This window comes from Notolepis coatsorum (assembly GCF_963971535.1).
Source record: "Notolepis coatsorum genome assembly, chromosome: 1".
NCBI lineage: Eukaryota > Metazoa > Chordata > Actinopteri > Aulopiformes > Paralepididae > Notolepis > Notolepis coatsorum.
The window spans coordinates 241,114,989-241,137,663 of record NC_140165.1 but is presented as its reverse complement, the minus strand read 5'-3'; the positions used below and the strand labels follow the sequence as shown (position 1 = coordinate 241,137,663).

Sequence of the window (22,675 nt, the reverse complement as noted above, 5' to 3'; positions counted from 1 at the left end):
AGTATCCCACTCTGATTCTGTCAAATACGCGGATGACACAACAGTAGTGGGATTAATTAAGAACGGGGATGAATCGGTCTATAGATGAATCGGTCTGAAGTGCTTTGAGAAGCTAGTGAAGGGCTACATCTGTTCCTCCCTCCCCATCAACCTGGACCCCCTGCAATTTGCATATCGCCCCAACAGGTCCACGGAGGAAGCCCATGTGCTGCACACAGCAGCATCACACCTGGACAAGAGGCAGGGGAACTATGTGAGAATGCTGTTCATCGACTACAGCTCAGCATTCAATACCATAGTCCCCTCCAAACTCATAGCCAAGCTCAGGGACCTAGGCTTGAACTATGACCTCTGCCAGTGGGTCTTGGACTTCCTGACGGGTAGACCCCAGGTGGTAAGAGTAGGCAACTGCACCTCCTCATCCATCACGCTCAACATAGGGGCTCCCCAGGGCTGTGTTCTGAATCCCCTCCTCTACTCCCTGTACACACATGACTGTGTGGCACAGCGGAACAACAACACAATCATCAAATTTGCTGATGACACGGTAGTGGTGGGCCTGATCTCTGCCAACAACGAAAGGGCCTACCTGGAAGAGGTAGAGAATCTGTCGCAGTGGTGTCAGGAGAACTGCCTCTCCCTGAACGTCAGCAAAACAAAAGAGATGATTGTGGACTTCAGGAGGTCGGGGGTCAGGGACTACAGCCCCCTGACTACAGCCCCCTCAGCATCGACGGGGCACCGGTTGAGAGAGTGAACAGTTTCAAGTACCTCGGAGTCCACATATCCGATGACTTGACATGGACCACACACATTGACAGTGTTGTAAAGAAGGCACGGCAACGCCTCTACTTCCTCAGGCGCCTAAGGAAGTTCCAAGTCAGTCAGAAGATCCTTAAGAACTTCTACTCATGCACAATAGAGAGCATCCTGACTGGTAATATCACCTCCTGGTTTGGGAATAGCACCGCACAAGACCGTAGCAGACTACAGAGAGTGGCACGTTCAGCCGAACGCACAATTGGAGGGGGGCTTCCCACTCTCCAGAACATTTACAACAAGCGGTGCATGGGTAAGGCTAAGAGAATTATCAAAGACTCCAGCCACCCAAACAACTGCCTCTTTGAACTGCTGCGGTCAGGCAAGCGATACCGGAGTCTCATGGCAAGCACAGAAAGACTCAGAAGAAGCTTATATCCCCAGGCCATCAGGATGCTCAACGAACAATAACACTATGTAACAACCATCAAATGCACTCACAGCACACACATCCACACTCACTTTAAACAAACAACTCACTGCAGCACCCACTTTACAGGAGGGGTGGGGGGGAACACTGTACAACTGTACATGCAAAACTGTACATTGGAATATTGACAACCATACTTGGTGATTTACTGTACATTGGAGGGGGTTGGGTTAGGACATTTACATGGGCCAGTTTCGAATTGCAGTCTCCCGTAGGTGTTCTTTGAGAGTGTTTTTGAAAGTGGGTAGTGATTCACATTCCTTTACAGCTTTGGGTAGGGCGTTCCACATTGATGTGGCATAATTGCGAAACGTGTTTAGTCCCTTGTTTGAGCCGAATCTGGGTTTAACATGATTTGTGGAGCTCCCTCTGGTGTTGTGATCGTGGTATTCACTGACCTTTGGGAAGTATTTTGACATGTACATGGAGTAGGGTCGAGCTGCAGACTCGGAGCCTCGAGGTCTAGATTGGTACTTCGCCCTGCCACAGGACTAATGCGGAAGTATCTCGAAGTACGTCTGACGTAATAGTCCTGTGGCAGGGCTATGCGGAAGTATCTCGAAGTACGTCTGACGTATCTCGAATTACGTCTGACGTTTCTCTACGTTAGCTAAGCGAACATTAAACGTTGTATTCATAAAATAATATAAAATCAGCAGCATGGGGAGGGCCGGGGGGAGGGGAGGTACAGGTAGTAGAAGACATAGAGGTACAGGTCACATAATTATAGTACAGTGGAGAAGTAAAAATGGAATAAAAAGGCAGTGTAAACAATATACAATATTATTAACTAATAATAACACGCCTCGCGGGCTCATTATAATACGAGAGCCGTGGGTCTGCATTGTATAGAGCGGATCCCCCGGCCGTATTCAAGCGCTGGAGCGCTTTGCGATGGATCAAACTGTATTAATATAGTAGTAATAATAGTAGTTGGCTAGTTGCGCGCTTCTGGCCACCTCCCGCAGTGCGCGCATACACACATACTGTCTGTAGCTATACAGTACGTGCAAAATTAATTGTCAAGAGCCAATCGCACAGGTTGCCTCATCTCATCTGGCTCTGCAAATAGATCTAGAGTCTGAATATCATATAATAGCCTGCTGATGATCTCTCTCTCTCTCTCGTCAAATCCATTCTGAGAACGGAATGCAGTGCCCGCGACGAGGGTCTTGATTGATTGATTGATTGATTGATTGAAAATTGTATTAACAGATCATGCTGGACCTACAAAAGGCCTTTGACACTGTCAATCACTCCATTCTTGATTGAACATTTTATTAACAGATTGCAGAATGGGTACAGTACAGTACAGCTCAATAGACACAATTGTTAAGGGGATGCAGACCAGAGAAAGACTTTCGCCTTGGGGGGGGGTCGGGTAGGAGGGGTGGGGGACACTGTACAACTGTACAAGCAAAACTGTACATTGGAATATTGACAAAACCATACTTGGTCATTTACTGTACATTGGAGGGGGTTGGGTTACAACACAGGAGCAGAGTATAAACAACAGTACAGGAATGAGAAACAGTACTGTACTGTTGTTTATACTCTGCTCCTGTGTTGTAACCCAACCCCCTCCATGTATATACTCTCTTTTCTGGACTCTTTTTGTATCACAAACAATACTGTATTTGCAAATCTGGTATGTCATATATGTCCTGATGAATTGAAAATGGGGGACCCTGATGTAAACAAGACGAAAGTCTTTCTCTGGTCTGCATCCCCTTAACAATTGTGTGTATTGAGCTGTACTGTACTGTACCCATTCTGCAATCTGTTAATAAAATGTTCAATCAAGAATGGAGTGATTGACAGTGTCAAAGGCCTTTTGTAGGTCCAGCATGATCTGTTAATACAATTTTCAATCAATCAATCAATCAATCAATCAAGACCCTCGTCGCGGGCACTGCATTCCGTTCTCAGAATGGATTTGACTCGAGAGAGAGAGATCATCAGCAGGCTATATATGATATTCAGACTCTAGATCTATTTGCAGAGCCAGATGAGATGAGGCAACCTGTGCGATTGGCTCTTGACAATTAATTTTGCACGTACTGTATAGCTACAGACAGTATGTGTGTATGCGCGCACTGCGGGAGGTGGCCAGAAGCGCGCAACTAGCCAACTACTATTATTACTACTATATTAATACAGTTTGATCCATCGCAAAGCGCTCCAGCGCTTGAATACGGCCGGGGGATCCGCTCTATACAATGCAGACCCACGGCTCTCGTATTATAATGAGCCCGCGAGGCGTGTTATTATTAGAGTTAATAATATTGTATATTGTTTACACTGCCTTTTTATTCCATTTTTACTTCTCCACTGTACTATAATTATGTGACCTGTACCTCTATGTCTTCTACTACCTGTACCTCCCCTCCCCCCGGCCCTCCCCATGCTGCTGATTTTATATTATTTTATGAATACAACGTTTAATGTTCGCTTAGCTAACGTAGAGAAACGTCAGACGTAATTCGAGATACGTCAGACGTACTTCGAGATACTTCCGCATAGCCCTGCCACAGGACTATTACATCAGACGTACTTCGAGATACTTCCGCATTAGTCCTGTGGCAGGGCGAAGTACCAATCTGGACCTCGAGGCTCCGAGTCTGCAGCTCGACCCTATTGTGTATATGGGTACCTTAGTCGTATAGTGTATCTTGTAGACCAGGCCCATTGCAAGTTGCTGTACTCTGTCGTCTACTCTAAGCCATCCTAGGTTGTCAAAGTGGGCAGGGGTTAGGTGGGTTCTAGGAGTAAGGTCAAGCAGTAGTCTGACCAGTTTGTTTTGAGATGTTTGTAATTTTGTTTTTAGCGCCTTTGAGGTGCTTTGGTACCATGAGGTGCAAGCATAGTCGTAGTACCCCTGAATGAGTGCTCCTGCCAGAGTCTTCAGGGTATTCTTGTTTACCAGAGAGGAGACCCGGTACAAGAATCGAGTTCGTTGGTTGACTTTTTTTATTACATTGGATGCCATTTTGTCACAGGAAAGATTAGCCTCTAGGATGGAGCCCAGGTAGGTAATTTCATCTTTCCTTGTGACAATATTGTCACCCACTGTAACTGAGAAGCCGTCGGTCTTGCTGAGTTTGTTATTTGAACCGAAGAGAATGGACTCTGTTTTGCCCATGTGTAATGATAGTTTGTTATCAGCGAGCCAATGCCATCACACACACTGGCATTTAAAGGGTAACATTTAAAAAATCCCTGCACCAGAATGCAGGAAATTAAGTCTTTGTAACTACAATTTTCCTGGTGGGGGACCCCCAGACGCCTAACTGAGGCTATATTTCGCACTATATTTCCTGACCTGAATGATTTCCCCAGTCCGGCCCTGATCAACGAGGAGCTAAATCAATCTGCATGTATATGACAGAACTATGAGTGGATGATCAATGTATCCAAAGTCCATGATGATAACCTCTTCACACAGTAAACCACATCCAACTAATTCTACATCCCCTTCAGCCCTGCAACGATCGACTCACTAGCTCTTAAAAACCACGTGACTACAATCACTACATGACAATCTTAAAGTCTAAATCTTCGATTATAGAGCAGCACCACCACCACCAGGCCTACATTCATTTTATTATAGGACACATGGAGGAGTTGTTCTCAAGGATCCACGACTCAGCAAGGCGGTGGACTCAATAGTGGAATCTATTTCCCCACTTTTCCCCCAATGTAATTTATTTTCAGAGCAGCAACAGTGCAATTTAGATTAGATTAAAATGTATTGTTATCATACAGCACTATGAATTGAAAACGGGGGACCCTGATGTAAACAAGACGAAAGTCTTTCTCTGGTCTGCATCCCCTTAACAATTGTGTGTATTGAGCCGTACTGTATTGTACCCATTCTGCGATCTGTTAAATAAAGTTTTCATTCATTCATTCATTCATTCACACAGTACAACGAAAAGAAGTTTGGCATCCAACCAGAGTGCAAATGTAACAGTAACGTGTAACAGCAATATACAATGTACAGGTGATTAAACTGGGTACAAATTAATACAAATCAATATATAAACGAATCATTTATAAATTCAGTTTACGAATAACCTTTTTGTCGACTAGGCTGCTACACAAATCGCCAAGTGATAGCTTTATCTAAACACCGCCTACTACTGACTGAAATCGAAACTGATCTCACCAATAAATCGGAATGTTGCTCTGTAGTTTTACTGAAGTGTCGGCCAGCCTACTTACTTCGTGTCAGAGAGCCAAGAGAAAACGGACATCTGCATCCTCTTTGAGTTATGGCATTTTACAACCAGACTCCCTTTAACAATCCGGTAAGTGATTTAAAACGACATTCATGTTTCATCTGAGGAAATACGCAGCACGTTTTCGAATAGATGATCAAATCTCAGTTTGAAATGTGGTGCTTGAAGTGCGTCCAGCTCTATACCCTCTACGAGTCCGACATGAGTCGTTCTCCGTTACTTGCCAACATAACAGACAATATGAAGCTCATCACAGTACTACATGTTGTGTTCCTAGAGAATCCCCTTCACTGGTTCCATCCAAGGTGGGCTGCAAGAGGGGAAGAGCATTATCATTACTGGACGCGTCTTACCCGGGGCAGACAGGTAACCTAAACCAACTAACACCATTTTGGACCACAACCTATGGCTGTTATAGTTTCATAGGGATTGATTGATTGATTGATTGATTGAAAACTTTATTAACAGATTGCAGAATGGGTACAATACAGTACAGCTCAATACACACAATTGTTAAGGGGATGCAGACCAGAGAAAGACTTTCGTCTTGTTTACATCAGGGTCCCCCATTTTCAATTCATCAGGACATATATGACATACATGACATACAGGTAGACGGTACTGCTACATCTATACATTTATGAGTTTATGACATACCAGATTTGCAAATACAGTACTGTTTGTGATACAAAAAGAGTCCAGAAAAGGGAGTATATACATTTGACGTAAAAACTGTACATTGGAGGAGGTTGGGTGGGGTTGTGTGGGGGGGTTTGATTGATTGATTGAAAACTTTATTAACAGATTGCAGAATGGGTACAATACAGTACAGCTCAATACACACAATTGTTAAGGGGATGCAGACCAGAGAAAGACTTTCGTCTTGTTTAGATCAGGGTCCCCCATTTTCAATTCATCTGGACATATATGACATACATGATACATGACATACAGATAGTCAGTACTGCTACATCTATACATTTATGACATACCAGATTTGCAAATACAGTACTGTTTGTGATACAGAAGGAGTCAGGAAAAGGGAGTATATACATTTGACGTAGAAACTGTACATTGGAGGAGGTTGGGTGGGGGGGGGGGGTTGGGTACACTGGGATATTGACAACCATACTGGGTAATCTACATTGGAGGTGGTTGGGGGGGGGGGGCACACTGTATATACAAGCAAAACTGTACATTGAGGGGGGGGGGGGGGGGAGACACTGTACAAACAAACAAAATTGTACATTGGACTATTGACAAAACCATACTAGGTAAATGACTGTACATTGGAGGGGGTTGGGTTAGGATATTTACAGGGGCCAGTGTTGAATTGCAGTCTCCCGTAGGTGTCCCTTGAGAGAGGTTTTGAAAGTGGGTAGTGATCCACATTCCTTTACAGCTTTGGGTAGGGCGTTCCACATTGATGTGGCATAATTGCGAAACGTGTTTAGTCCCTTATTTGAGCCGAATCTGGGTTTAACATGATTTGTGGAGCTCCCTCTGGTGTTGTGATCGTGGTATTCACTGACCTTTGGGAAGTATTTTGACATGTACATGGGTACCTTGGTCGTGTAGTGTATCTTGTAGACCAGGCCCATTGCAAGTTGCTGTACTCTGTCGTCTACTCTAAGCCATCCTAGGTTGTCAAAGTGGGCAGGGGTGAGGTGGGTTCTAGGAGTAAGGTCAAGCAGTAGTCTGACCAGTTTGTTTTGAGATGTTTGTAATTTTGTTTTTAGCGCCTTTGAGGTGCTTTGGTACCATGAGGTGCAAGCATAGTCGTAGTACCCCTGAATGAGTGCTCCTGCCAGAGTCTTCAGGGTATTCTTGTTTACCAGAGAGGAGATCCGGTACAAGAATCGAGTTCGTTGGTTGACTTTTTTTATTACATTGGATGCCATTTTGTCACAGGAGAGATTAGCCTCTAGGATGGAACCCAGGTAGGTAATTTCATCTTTCCTTGTGACAATATTGTCACCCACTGTAACTGAGAAGCCGTCGGTCTTGCTGAGTTTGTTATTTGAACCGAAGAGAATGGACTCTGTTTTGCCCATGTGTAATGATAGTTTGTTATCAGCGAGCCATATGCAGATTCTGCCTAGTTCCGAGCTGAGGGTTTTTTCAACCTGTAACTTGTTCTTGTCAGAGACCAGCAGGGCTGAGTCGTCCGCAAACAGGAACAAGTTGCAGTCACAAGCTGACGACATGTCATTTGCATAAATTAGGAACAGTAGCGGTCCTAGTATGCTTCCTTGTGGAACACCACAGCTCACTGTGAGGGGGGGGGATAGGGTACCGTTTACCTCCACCATCTGTTCCCTCCCCTCAAGGTAGGATTGCATCCAGCTCACTGATAGACTATCAAAACCAATTGCTTTTAGCTTGTCAATCAGAATGGAGTGATTGACCGTGTCAAAGGCCTTTTGTAGGTCCAGCATGACCATGCCGCAGTATTTGCCTGCGTCCACCTCTTGTTTGATGTGGTCATTCAAATAGAGAAGGCATGTGTCAGTGGAGTGGGATGTTCTGAAGCCAGATTGGAATTCGTAGATTAGATTTTTTTCCGCTAGGTACTTTTCGACCTGTTCGTAGACTATTTTTTCCATGACTTTCGAGATGGAGGTGAGAATAGAAACAGGGCGGTAGTTGCCTGGGTCTAATTTGCTGCTCTTTTTGTGCAGAGGGGTCACCCTCGCAATTTTGAAGTCCTTGGGGACGTGTCCCTGTTTTATGGAGAGGTTTATTATGTGTGTGATGATTGGGGTGATGGCGGCTGCTGAGTCTCTGAGGAATTTGGAAGGGTAGGGAGGGGTTGGGTTGGGGGGGGGGGGGACACACTGTACAACTGTACAAGCAAAACTGTACATTGGGATATTGACAACCATACTAGGTAATTTACATTGGATGGGGGGGGGGGGGTTGTCTTTGGAGCTTATTACATTATCTCTGTGTAGGTCTCTTAGGCTGAGCACTATGGCTTGGACGCTTGGTAGGTGGTTGATTATAGTCCATGTCATTTGCATTTAAACATTTGCAAACCTTTATTTAAACTCAAAAGGCAACTGAGGTTTCCCTAATTTACAGTCGAGTTAAGCACAAAAAAAAGGGGACAGAGAGACTTCGGCTCAGCTTCTTCCCCCAGGCCATCAGAGCCTTGGACACTGAACTCTCCACACAAGCACACATGAGCACACACACAACACAACACTGTACACGCTCACACACTAGCAGCCACTTTAACATGCACACGCTCACACTTATGGTCACTTTACAAAATGAAAGGTCACTTTAAAAAATAGTATAGTATAACTTGAGATTGTATAATATAGCATTGTATAGCAGTGTACATACTGTATAAGACCCAGTGCCTCATCCGTAGCTAACAGTGTATTGCACTGTCTATCACACAGGACCTAGAATGTCTTACCATGCTCTTGTAAAAACTCATGTACATATACCGATATGCCCTAATTTGATTACTTGTATTATTGCACAAATGTCGTTGGCATCCTATTGGATTCTCACTATTGTATTATTGTATTATGCACAATCGTTGCGGGCAAGACCCCCCGCATTTCATTGTATACTTGTATGCTGTGACAAATAAAACTCTTGACTTGACTTGACTTGACTTGACTTGACTTGACTTGACTTGACTTGACTTGACTTGACTTGACTTGACTTGACTTGACTTGACATGTACAACTGGATTGACAAAGGTTGGAGAATTTCAAGCTAAGGACTGTTGGGAGTTCATTCCATGAGCTAGAGGGGCATCATAGCAAAATTATTTACCCCTGTTCTGAGCAAACTCTGGGGACCTTAAGGACCAGCCAGTCACTAGAACGGGTTCCATAGGTTCCAAAATTCCATTCCAATAATGATGTAGTTAGTATAAGGAGGTAGCTTACCAATAAGCGCCTTAAAAATGAACAAATACCAGTGTTTGTTGCGCCTCTCCATCAGGGAGGACCAGCCAACCATCTCATAAAGGACACAGTGCTGAGTGTCGTATCTATCATTCATTAGTGATGAAATCAATATAACCCTTGAATAGCAGAGGTGGAATAGACCTACCACACTTTTTGATTAATCAAATCTGCAAGGCCCTGCCTGAAAAGCACTAACAGGAACCGTTACACTGCTGCTTCCCCTCCCCTCTCTCCAGGTTCCATGTCAATTTGCAGTGTGGCTCTCAACCCAATGCGGACATCGCCCTCCATTTCAACCCACGATATGACAGTCACCCTGCTTATGTGGTCACCAATTCCTTCCAGCACTCAATCTGGGGGACAGAGGAGAGAAAGCAGAATTCCCCTATCACCGCTGGTTCTGGTTTCAATCTGACGATCACAGTTCAACGTGAAGCCTACCAGGTTTGACTTGGCCGACAATCTACTGTACATGACACACAATCTACTGTACATGACACACAATATACTGTACATATTATCTGTCAAACACACATCTACAATCACAACAGGATAACTGACAGACAGTACAATACACAGAGACAGCATTATAGACACGCATCTATAATCACAACATGATAACGGACAGACAGTACACAGTAAATCTTGCGGTGTCAAATTAACACTATTCCCGAGTGTATTTGGTCCCACTCAGAATTGGTGTTAAATTTAGTCTTGCTCTTATAAGCGAGTGTTAAGTTTTTACTCTATTTAGACTTCATTTAACTCTTACACAAGAGCAAGAGTCAATTTAACACCAATTCTGAGTGGGACCAAAATACACCCTGGAATAGTGTTAGTTAATTTGACACTGCAAGATTTACTGTGTACAATACACAGCATTACAGACACACATCTACAATCACAACATGATAACTGACAGACAGTACAATACACAGAGACAGCATTACAGACACATCTACAATCACAACATGATAACTGACAGACAGTACAATACACAGAGACAGCATTACAGACACACATCTACAATCACAACATGATAAATGACACACACAGCAGACTATGCATATCACTCATACATTTAGTTCCATTCAACCTTTTACATTTAGTTGTGTTACTGTATATGACTTTGTTTATTTGTATTGTATTGATTGTAAACTCATCATAGCTGTAAATTAGGGAAATCTCATCTTCCTACGGGTTGAAATAAAGGTTTGAAATTAAATTAAATGAAACGTGCAACAGTATTGCAAAATCAAATCAAATCGAATCAAATGTATTTGTAGAGCCCGAGATCACATGGCATTGCCCCCATGGGCTGTACAAGTCAAGAAGAAACATCATAATAGATCAAGAACAAAAACCAGTCCAAATATGCAAATGTACAACAAAAGGCTGCAGGTTTGAGGGAAGTGATACAATAATGCATAGATCAGTGTACCATGAGGTACTTATAGCCTACTGAATACAGAAGTGACTTGAGATACTTGTGTGCAACTACTTCCTGAGTTGACAGGGCCAGCATACACTACTGTACATATGGTACATGTCATACATCTACTAAATGAAGTGTCAGTTATGGACTATTACAATGGTCAAATGTAGATTTCATTTCACATCCCATTATAGGCAATCCTGTAAAATTGCTTATTTTAGTGACATTGATCTTTATTGCTAAATTGTTTCATGTGTGTCAATTTATATCCACTTCAATTCATGAATGAACATCATAGTTTAGATTCACTATGACTAAAGTGGGTTTAATGTATCCTCCCCACTTGATCCCAGACCAGCATGTTAAATATGTCTCTTTCCTCAGGTGGCCGTCAATGGGTGCTACTTCATGGAGTTCAGACATCGCATTCCGTTCAACATGGTGGACACCATCGCAGTGGCAGAGGATGTGGAGGTGGCTTCCATCGCCTTCCAGAATCCTGGGGTGAGGGTGCAGACAACCTGGGCTGGTTATTTATTAGAGCCCAAACCGAGTTTACATATAACTCAGTCATAATACTCTAGTCATGTGTCATTGTCTAGCTTGATAGAGTAGAGAATATGTGGTTTAAAGTTAGTAGAGAGGACATCAGACGTTTTGCCAGTAACTTCACTCAAAGATATGTCGATTCAAAAGAATAGAATAGAAATACTTTTATTATCCCGTGGGAAATTTGACACTGCAAATCGCTCAACATTTAAACATTTAGACAGGACAGGTCACGAATTAGAATAATAACACAAATCAAATCAAGTTGCCTAGGATAAGAGTAGAGTAAAATTTAATAAAAATGGAATAAAATATACAGTAAATAAATACAGTAAAAATATACTGAGCATGGGGGAAGGGGGGGGGGTACAGGTAGTAAAAACAACACAAGCAGTTTAAACAAATTGGTCAATATAATTAACTATCTAACTAACTGAAATATAAATTCACAGTATTCACAGTGTCACATAAGGTGCGGTATGCATCAGGTAGTGTTATTGTCCTCCTTGGGTTCCTATTAGTCCTAGGTCAATGTCTGGCAGCAGTCGCTGCCCCCTGTTGTGGAGCCTGGAGGCCGCTAGTCGCGGCCTCCTGCCACTATGGAGCTGCCGCTCTGTGCTCAGTGATGCAGTGAGGCACAGTGATGCATTGTATGTATTGATGGCTGTTGGAATGAAGGACTTCCTGTGCCGTTCAGTGCTGCATTTGGGTAGTGTGAGCCTAGCACTGAACATGCTCCTCCTGTCAGCCAAGTCTGTGTATAGTGGGTGGGAGGGGTTTTCCCTGATGGCCTGGAGCTTAGCAAGGCTCCTCCTCTCTGCCACCCTCGCTAGAGAGTCCAGCTCCACCCCAACCACGCTACTGGCCTTCCTGACCAGCTTATCCAGCCTGGTTGTGTCCCCTGCTCTCAGTCCGCTGCCCCAGCAGGTCACAGCGTACAAGAAGGCGCCCGCCACCACCGACGCATAGAACATCCTCAACATCCTTGTACAGACATTGAATGATCTCAGCCTTCTGAGGAAGTAGAGTCGGCTCTGGCCCTTCTTGTACAGTGCCTCTGCGTGTTTTGACCCGTTCAGTTTGTTGTCAATGTGCACACCGAGATATTTGTACACCTCAACCATGTCCACATCAACTCCCCTGATGGAAACGGGGGTCACAGGTGCACTCCTCCTCCTCCCCAGCTCCACAACCAGTTCCTTGGTCTTCGCCACATTTAGCTGCAGGTGGTTTTTATCGCACCATGTGACGAAGTCCACTACCAGTTCCCGGTATTCCCTCTCGTCACCGTCCTTTATACATCCCACTATCGCAGAGTCATCAGAAAACTTCTGAAGGTGGCAGGACTCTGACCGATAGTGGAAGTCGTTGGTGTAGACAGTGAAGAGGAAGGGAGAGAGGACTGTCCCCTGCGGGGCCCCGGTGTTGCTGACCAGTCTGTCTGACACACAGCTCCGTAGGCGCACGTACTGTGGTCTGCCCGTCAGATAGTCCACAACCCAGGACACCAGTGGGGCCTCTACCTGCATCGCCTCCAACTTCTCACCCAGTAGCCCAGGCCTTATGGTATCAAAAGCACTGGAGAAGTCAAAGAACATGACTCTCACAGTGCTCCCCGGCTTGTCTAGGTGAGTGTAGGCTCGGTTCAGCAGGTAGATGACAGCATCCTCTAACCCCAGTCGGGGCTGGTAGGCGAACTGGAGTGGGTCTAGGTGGGGTTTGGTCACCGGGCGGAGTTGCTCCAGGACTAACCTCTCCATGGTCTTCATTATGTGAGAGGTTAGAGCCACCGGCCTGTAGTCCTTGGACGTGCTGGGACGCGGGCACTTAGGGACAGGGACCACACAGGAGGTTTTCCAGTGTCGGGACTCTCTGCAGCCTCAGGCTCATATTGAATATGAGCTGGAGCACATCACACAGCTGTGAGGCACAGGTTTTGAGTACCTTTGGGCTCACCCCATCAGGACCTGCAGCCTTGCCTGCGTGTAACTTGCTCAGCTGTGTACTCACCTGGTCTGCAGAGAGCCATACTGTGGGGGTCTCAGGTGTTGGGGGGAGGAGCGGGTCTTCAAGCCGCGGGGGGCAGACATGCTGCACCAGAGATGAGGGGGCGTGGGCAGTTGGGGGGAGGGAGGGGGTTGCTCGAGTTGAAGGGCTGAGAGGTGTGGGGGTGGGCAGGGCAACTGGAGTAGTGTCGGGGGGGAGGGGGGCCAGACTGGCCGGGGCCGCTGTATCAAACCTATTGTAAAACAGGTTTAGCTCATTAGCCCGGTCCATATCTTCCTTCCACTCCCCTTCCCCCCGCTGGTTTAATGCCAGTTATGGTCTGCATTCCAGTCCACACTTGTTTGATGTTATTGTTCTCCAGCTGACCTTCCAACTTCCTCCTGTATTTGTCTTTGCCCTCTCTGACGAAACCAATGTAAAACACAAGTGTCTTCTCCTTTTCAGTTTCCCGCTCAACCCTCGTTTCCTGCTCAACCTTCGTTTCCTGCTCAACCCTCGTTTCCCACTCAACCCGGCTTCCCGCCACATCCAACATGTCCTCCTCATCCAGGCTTCCCACCGCAGCCAGGCTCCCTTCCTTTCCTGGCTATCCAGCTCTGCCTGGATACCCTTCACAACCAGGATATCCCGCTGCTGGGCGGTGAGCCTACTGATAAAACTACAGCCATCTTTCCTCCCTTCCGTTGAGAAATCACAGATTAGACATGACCAGATTGGTAATATTAGTAGTAGTAGTAGTAGTGGTAGTAGTAGTAGTAGTAGTAGTAGTAGTAGTAGTAGTAGTAGTAGTAGTAGTAGTAGTAGTGGTATTAGTAGTAGTAGTGGTAGTAGTATTAGTAGATAGTAATAGTAGTGGTAGTAGTAGTAGTAGTAGTAGTAGTAGTAGTAGTAGTAGTAGTAGTAGTAGTATAGTAATAGTAGTAGTGGTAGTAGTACAGTAGTAGTAGTAGTAGTAGTAGTAGTAGTAGTAGTAGTGAGTAGTAGTAGTAGTAGTAGTGGTAGTAGTACAGTAGTTAGTAGTAGTAGTAGTAGTAGTAGTAGAGTAGTAGTAGTAGTAGTAGTAGTAGTAGTAGTAGTAGTAGTAGTAGTGGTAGGGTAGTATTAGTAGTAGTACTAGTAGTAGTGGTAAGTAGTCCAACCATTTTCCGACGTGATTTTCGTGATTATATCTCACGGGTCGAACAAACCTGAACTTTATTGCCATAAAATACACTGTATATTGTTTCTTTACCTTTCTGTGAACGTCTAGAATAAAACCGCGTCGCAATCCTGTAAAAAAAATGGCGTCGCTATGGACATTATACAAAAGTAACTGTACTTACAGTAGATTTCATTCACAGTCTTTGCTGCCCTGTAACGGGCGCCTGGTGGTACTAAATCCAGATTTAACTCTGCCATTGGAAAGAGGAGATTTGGCCCGATCCATAGATGTATGATTTGGCCATAATAAGGTCATTTATAGGCCTCATATTCTATATTCTATATTCATATTTCAAATTGTGTCCGGATGGCAAAATTCAGTACTGTATCTACAAAAACCGCCAAAGAAAAGAAAAGAAAACTAATAATAATAATCATTTATATTATCCTTTGGTTCATTACAATTTACTTGAGTATATACTTTTAGGCGAATATTCTGAAAATATGGCTAGGGCTTAAGAGGTTAAATTGTGATTCCTCTTACTACTGTATATGTTATTATTGTGTTCTATGTGTATGTAGGCTGTACCCTACAAGAACGTCATCAGTGGTGGACTTCACCCCGGCAAGACCATCACTATCCAGGGGCTGGTCAACCACAATGCCACAAGGTCTCACTTCCTTATGTGTCTGTTTTCTGCATTGCACACAGAATTTTATTCACCTCAAAAGAGACAATTCCTTAATGCTGCATCATTGCATTGCGGATGCATTACATTTTGATGCACGCGTTACATCTGTTAGATTTATAGTCAAAGTTCTACCAAGTACGCAGACAGTGGCTTTTGTGCAGAATAATTTTGATTAGTTTAGTAATTTCTACAGCTGGCTCATCACTGGGATAATATAAAATTCTGATTTCCGTCAAGAATAAGATCACATTTAGTCAATAAACACACCTGACCAGTTTCATCTTGCTAGGTTGAATGAATGAATGAATGAATGAATGAATGAATGAATGAATGAATGAAAACTTTATTTAACAGATTGCAGAATGGGTACAATACAGTACGGCTCAATACATACAATTGTTAAGGGGATGCAGACCTGAGAAAGACGTTTGTCTTGTTTCCATCAGGGTCCCCCATTTTCAATTCATATAGACATTTATGACATACACAGCATACATGACATTTATGGCATAGGGACATATAGGTATTTAGTACTGATACATTTGTGACATAAGCGGTATTCAAATATACAGTACTGTTACCCCTAGATCCTGACAGAGTATATACATATGATGGGGAGGGGACTGTACATTAGGAGGGGGTGGGTGGGTGGGAGGGAAATATACATACGGCGGGGAGGGAATATATACATGCGGTGGGGAGGAGACTGTCTATTAGGAGGTGGTGGGTCAGGTTTTAGTTTTAGGTTTTAGTCAGGTTACACTTAACATAGCCCTAGCCCAGTTTACAGCAACATAAATGCATTACAAATGCATTACAGCAACACGCACCACTCTCTCCTAAAGCTAGAAATCAGAGAGAGAGCCCTCCAATCTGTGATGTCACTGGGATGTAAAATCTGGGGCTGCTCCATAGACAATGACAATGTTAGCAAGCTAATAGCTACAGTATACTGTATAACTAAGACACTTGCAAACATAATACTGTAGGCTATAGTGTTCTGATTATCGTTTAATGTTTACCATGACCTGATTATCGTTTAATGTTTACCATGACTTGCTGCACATGTTGGCATAGAGGCTATTGATGGTCTGATGGTTTTCACATTCTTGCTGCTGATGCCTCACATCTTGTCGCCTCGGTTAGGAAACTTATGAAAACGTAGTTCTGGGTTCTTTACCCTGTCTGTCTCTATACTGTAACCCCTCTGTATGGCTCTGTCTCTATACTATAACCCCTCTGTCTCTATACTGTAACCCCTCTGTCTCTATACTGTAACCCCTCTGTATGGCTCTGTCTCTATACTGTAACCCCTCTGTATGGCTCTGTCTCTATACTATAACCCCTCTGTCTCTATACTGTAACCCCTCTGTCTCTATACTGTAACCCCTCTGTATGGCTCTGTCTCTATACTGTAACCCCTCTGTCTCTATACTGTAACTCTGTCTCTATACTGTAACCCATCTGTCTCTATACTGTAACCCATCTGTCTCTATACTGTTACTTTGTCTTTATACTGTAACTCACTGCCATGTGCCTCCATTACTTGCCTCTGTGTCGTCTCTCTCAGCTTTGCTGTGAACCTAAGCTTTCATCACGACATCGCTCTGCATTACAACCCACGGTTCGGGGAGAATGCTGTGGTGCGAAACACCAAGTTGAGGGAGCAGTGGGGCAGCGAGGAGCGCTCTGGAGGAATGCCCTTCCAACGAGGACATCCCTTCACGGTACAGTCACATTACCAACGTGTCCAGCCCATGTACTGACACTCTCCAGCACGTCCCGCCCCCTAGTGGACCACATTAGTATTACCTCAGGACCACACAAATCTTACTCTTACTCATAGTATATACTCAGATTCAAGTTTCTTATTTCCTATATTTATTGTAACATATATTATTACCGATGGGGCATACAGACCCTCATCTGCACCTTTGTTTTTCACTGTTTATTTTATTGGCTATATTTATGTCTTTCTACTATTACCTGCCATACCTGTACCTCCCCTCCCCCCTCCCCCCATGCTACATTCCTACATATTACAAATATTAAAGAGTGTAATACTCACACACAATAATACTATTGTAGATGATTTAAAGGTGCTGTAATGGTATATTCTTGTTAAAATAAGTGTTAAATAGCTCTACATTCTGACAGACATCACTGATATAGAGTGTCTGGTCAGTAACATGGGCCTCCCAGTCCCTCCGCTCTGCAGTAAATAAAATAATAAATGTTCTTGTCTCCCATTCCCACTTTATTCAATCAGGAGAGAGAACCCTAGATATTTTTACTTATTTCAAGAAATCTTGCCAAGCCAAATTTGCTTACTGCACTGGTAGATTATTTTACCTCAAGTACTTTCAAGGACACATTCACTAGTTTTTATTTCTTATTTTGGTCAGACCCTTTTTGCAGTGTGGAGTTCTCTCTCCTGATTGGATAAAGTAGAAACGGGGTACCAGGAAATGTATTTTCTGTTTACTGCAGAGCGGGGGGACTGGGAGACCCATGCTATACTGACCACACTCTATATCAGTGATGGCTGTCGGAGTATAGAGCTACTGTATTATTTTAACAAATAAAAAAATACCACTTACAGCACCTTTAATGTTGCATTCCCTCGACTCTTTAAAGTGGCTAAGGTTTGCCTTTTCTGTTCAGCTGACCATCTGCTGTGAGGCTCACTCCTTCAGGATCGTGGTCAATGGCGATCAGTCGGCCACGTACAAGCATCGCCACGCCAACCTTCAGCAGATCAACGTCCTGGAGATCAGCGGTGACCTCAGTTTGACCTCGGTCCTGGTGTGAGCCTGAGGTTCACCAGACGCCAGTGTCCTGTTTTAACTTTGCCTCATTGTTGGGCCACCACCAGTAAAAACATGGCTTTTATTCTTCTTTTTTTGTAATTTTTTTCTTTTTCTCAATAATAATAATAATAATAATGCCGCCTGATGCTAAACCAAAGCCAACCAAGATACATGACACTATTTCATTAATGGATTACATACTGTCAAAAAACTAAAGGAGCCCTGACTTCATTGCACTCTGATGAAGCAAGACATGCAAAATGCAGCGTTCGCTCCTTTATTTTTATGTAATCCATTAAAAAAAAGTGTCAATCTAAGTGCTTTAGGGTGCACTGGAATGTCTTTTGTTGACACTCGTGTTATATCAGACAATCGTTGCAACTGAAGGCGTTGTATTTCTTCTTGACACTGTCCATGTTTGTTTCATATAAAATAAGATCTATTTGCTATTGGCAATTTTGGCATTCCTGATTATTGCATTGCAAACAGTAAGACCTATTGTCATACAGTTATAGTATAGTATGGCCTGTTGCAATTCAGCCTCATGTCATATTTCCTTATTCAAACTGGATTGTGTGCTAACTGTGGCTCTAACGTTCATTCTGGATTAATTCATTCAGTGATTCATATTGTACCAGAGAAAGTTCATTCAAATATTTTGAAATGAAATGACCTAGCGTGAATTTTATTGTCGTCAAACATACACAAGCCTAATCAATTATTTAGATGTTATGCTCATGTCATTTTATGCTGTAAAAATCACAAGTTAGAAATATCTATATTTTTTTTATTGGCTTTTTCTTTTTTATATAACATAAACTCCCAACAACCATATAACTATACTTACATGCAGAATAAACACAATGATCGGGGGGGGGGGGGGGGGTAGGCATTTAAAAAGACAAAAAAAAAAACGCAAAACCTTAAACACAATTGATATCATATGAAGTTATGTCAGGGCAGGTGGAGGGTCTGATGTATTCCATGAATGGACTCCAAATTCATTCAAATGTATTAGAGGAGCCTCGAATTCTATCTTATTATTCTATCATCATTTGTTTGACTCCTTCCCTTGTGTAGGCAAGAATCGATTGACCTGGCTTACTCTTGTCTTTATTGTATTTCTTTTTATCATTTATTTGGTAAATGGTGCATTTATATAGCAGCTTTTATCCAAAGCGCTTTACAATTTGTTCCTCACATTTGACCCATTCACTCACACATTCACACACAGACGGCGGAGGCGACCATGCAAGGTGCCGAAGGACACACTGCACGGGAGGACCTGGAACCGAACCGGGAACATCCGCATTACCAGACGACTGCTCTAACTCCTGAGTTATATTGACTCTATATTCCATTATGATAAACAGAGTAGGACATTTAATAAGCTTGAGGAAAATAATGCCCCTAAAAGTTCCCTGAATGGGTTTGAAATTAAGATTTCATGTATGAGTGTAAAAAGCTGGGAAGAAAACAGGGTAAAACGAACAGCTACCATATGTGTGTTCAACTCCTAATAGGCTTCTGATTAAATGTCCTCATAAATACCTCAGAGATTACCCCCTCCCTCTCCCACAACACATACACACATACTGTACACAAACACACATACACACTACTCACCCCTGGTGGTGATGGAGAGTGGAGAATATTATCCTAAAGTCTTGGGTCTCGGACCAGAATAACACTGGGTCTCATTCACCAAGGACTTACGACTTTCTCTTAGGGCCATTTGAGACCTTTTTGGGCCGATTTTGGGATTCACCAACCGTCCCAATAAAACATACAGTATATAATTTATATTATATTATAATATATTGTCTATATTCATGTCTTGCCCGAAAAGGTCTCAAATGGCCCTAAGAGAAAGCCCTTTTTGTCGTAAGTCCGTTGGAGAATGAGACCCACTGATCCCCATCTCACTTCTGACAATAATAGTGAGAAAAGATTTTCAACTCGACTCTAACCGGGTTCACTGCTAGGCAGCAGGGCTGGATGTAAAGAAGGAGCCTACGGTACCCAAGCAGCCGACCAGCACAGACACATTCTGTAGTACTGCTACTGACTGGGTAGAGGGAGCCCACAGTCACATTCTGTAGTACTGCTACTGACTGGGTAGAGGGATTGATTGATTGATTGATTGATTGATTGATTGAAACGTTTATTAACAGATTGCAGAATGGGTACAGTACAGCTCAATACATACAATTGTTAAGGGCATGCAGACCAGAGAAAGACTTTCGTCTTGTTTACATCAGGGTCCCCCATTTTCAATTCATCATAACATATATGACATACATGACATACAGATAGACAGTACTGCTACATCTATACATTTATGACATATCAGATTTGCAAATACAGTACTGTTTGTGATACAAAAGTGTCCAGAAAAAGAGTGTATATACATTTGGCGTAGAAACTGTACATTGGAGGAGGTTGGGTGGGTGGGGTTGGGTGGGTGGGTGAGGGCTGTCCATTGGAGGTGGGGGGGGGGGGGGGGGGGGGGGGGGGGGTCGGGTAGGGGACACACATACATTTTACACTGTACATTGGAATACTGACAAAGCCTTACTTGGTCATTTACTGTACAACTAGGTTAGGACATTTGTAGGGGCCAGTTTCGAATTGCAGTCTCACGTAGGTGTTTTTTGAGAGTGTTTTTGAAAGTGGGTAGTGATTCACATTCCTTTACAGCTTTAGGTAGGGCGTTCCACATTGATGTGGCATAATTGCGAAACGTGTTTAGTCCCTTGTTTGAGCCGAATCTGGGTTTTACATGATTTGTGGAGCTCCCTCTGGTGTTGTGATCGTGGTATTCACTGACTTTTGGGAAGTATTTTGACATGTACATGGGTACCTTGGTCGCGTAGTGTATCTTGTAGACCAGGCCCATTGCAAGTTGCTGTACTTTTTTAGTGCCTTTGATGTGCTTTGGTACCATGAGGTGCAAGCATAGTCGTAGTACCCTTGAATGAGTGCTCCTGCTAGAGTCTTCAGGGTATTCTTGTTAGGGAGCCCACAGTCACATTCTGTAGTACTGCTACTGACTGGGTAGAGGGAGCCCACAGTCACATTCTGTAGTACTGCTACTGACTGGGTAGAGGGAGCCCACAGTCACATTCTGTAGTACTGCTACTGACTGGGTAGAGGGAGCCCACAGTCACATTCTGTAGTACTGCTACTGACTGGGTAGAGGAAGCCCACAGTCACATTCTGTAGTACTGCTACTGACTGGGTAGAGGGAGCCCACAGTCACATTCTGTAGTACTGCTACTGACTGGGTAGAGGAAGCCCACAGTCACATTCTGTAGTACTGCTACTGACTGGGTAGCAGACTGGGTTTTCTTAAGTTATGAATGATGCGAATTCTGAGGGTTTGTCTCAAAAAACATGAAATCGATCAGGAAGCAGACTCCCAGCATCACAGCCTTCATCTTCACATCCAGGTCCATTGGGAACGAGATCCCAAAGTTATCAGCATCGGTGAAGCCTTCGTGCAGGAAGCCACCCCACTGCTTTGTGATCTGCCCCACCACAGCTGACTCATCCAGAGACTTCACCTCAAACGTGACATCAGACATGCAATTACAGTCACAAAATGGCCCCTTGACCTTAAGCTGGGGCTGCCTCATCTCGTTCAGAACTGTGAATTTGGGTAGGAAAGGGTGCCAGTCCTGCACCACATAGCCTATGGGGTTACCAGGAGGGTTCTGCACCTCCAGCTCTTGTAGGCAGCAGGGAAAGCAGCACAAGCTGCACCTCAGGGGGCGTGTCAGGGTCAAGACCTCCTGCCCCAGGTTGTCCTGGATGTGAATGGTGAAGGGCCTATTGGGGCCACAAAACTGCAGGGTGAAGAAGTCGTTCTCTTCCTCTGCAGTGAAAACCTGTTGGCCGACGCTGTTCTTCACTATGTAGGCGTTTCTCATCTCAACTCGCAGGACCGCCTCCATCATGCTCACTTTCTGATGCACGAGGAGCTGGTCGATCTGAGTCAGGTACTCCAGTCCCGGGGGGCAGCCTGGAGGCCTGTCCGGGACCGGCATCATCACAGGAGCCTGGGGGGGTGTGTAGCCTGGGGGAGCTGGTGCTCCAGCGGTTGTTTGCATCATGATAGGTGCCTGAAGGGTAGCAAAGCCTACAGGGTGTGGTCCTCCAGATAGGATGTAGTCTGGGGCAACGGGCGCTCCAGGGACCATCTGTACTGGATACACTGTATTCTGGCCCGCCTGCCCCCAGATACTGTACACTGGTACCGGAAATGTACCAGAGTCTGCCATGTGTCCTCTGCCAAAAATCACCAAACAAACACAATACAGTGAGGGAATTACACTAAATAATGTTGAGCAAAGCTGTTCAATTCCAGCACCACAAAGGGACAGTTTGTAGAAATAGTAGAAGGAAGCATTGCACGTGTGATGTCACTGGGATGTAAAACCTAGGGCTTTGTGCAGCCATACAATGCGTGTGTGAGGTCTTGCATCCAGATGAGGTCCTGTTAGCAATACTAGAATATGAACCTCATTGGGTGTGAAAACTCAACATTTTATTGTTCCACATTAGAGCCTCATTCATCGTTCAGATTGTGCAGCCCCAGATTTTACATCCAGGTGACCT

The 22,675-nt window shown here is 44.0% G+C and overlaps 2 protein-coding genes across 2 annotated transcripts; one reads left to right on the top strand and one right to left on the bottom strand.

Moving 5' to 3' along the window:
• The first annotated feature begins 5,473 nt into the window (after positions 1–5,473).
• LOC311224457 (galectin-9-like) lies at positions 5,474–18,450 on the top strand. The gene is made up of 8 exons (XM_084309455.1): positions 5,474–5,559; positions 5,768–5,856; positions 9,659–9,866; positions 11,242–11,361; positions 13,858–14,076; positions 15,136–15,224; positions 16,816–16,972; positions 17,910–18,450. Exons 1-8 carry the CDS (start codon positions 5,524–5,526, stop codon positions 18,054–18,056), a joined length of 1,065 nt encoding a protein of 354 aa, XP_084165581.1. The 5' UTR covers positions 5,474–5,523; the 3' UTR covers positions 18,057–18,450.
• A 2,961-nt stretch (positions 18,451–21,411) lies between these two features.
• Positions 21,412–22,107, bottom strand: LOC311224449 (phospholipid scramblase 1-like; the record flags this gene model as incomplete). Its single annotated transcript, XM_084309444.1, has 1 exon — positions 21,412–22,107. The coding sequence occupies one exon, from the start codon at positions 22,105–22,107 to the stop codon at positions 21,412–21,414; it is 696 nt and encodes a 231-aa protein (XP_084165570.1).
• Positions 22,108–22,675: the final 568 nt, after the last annotated feature.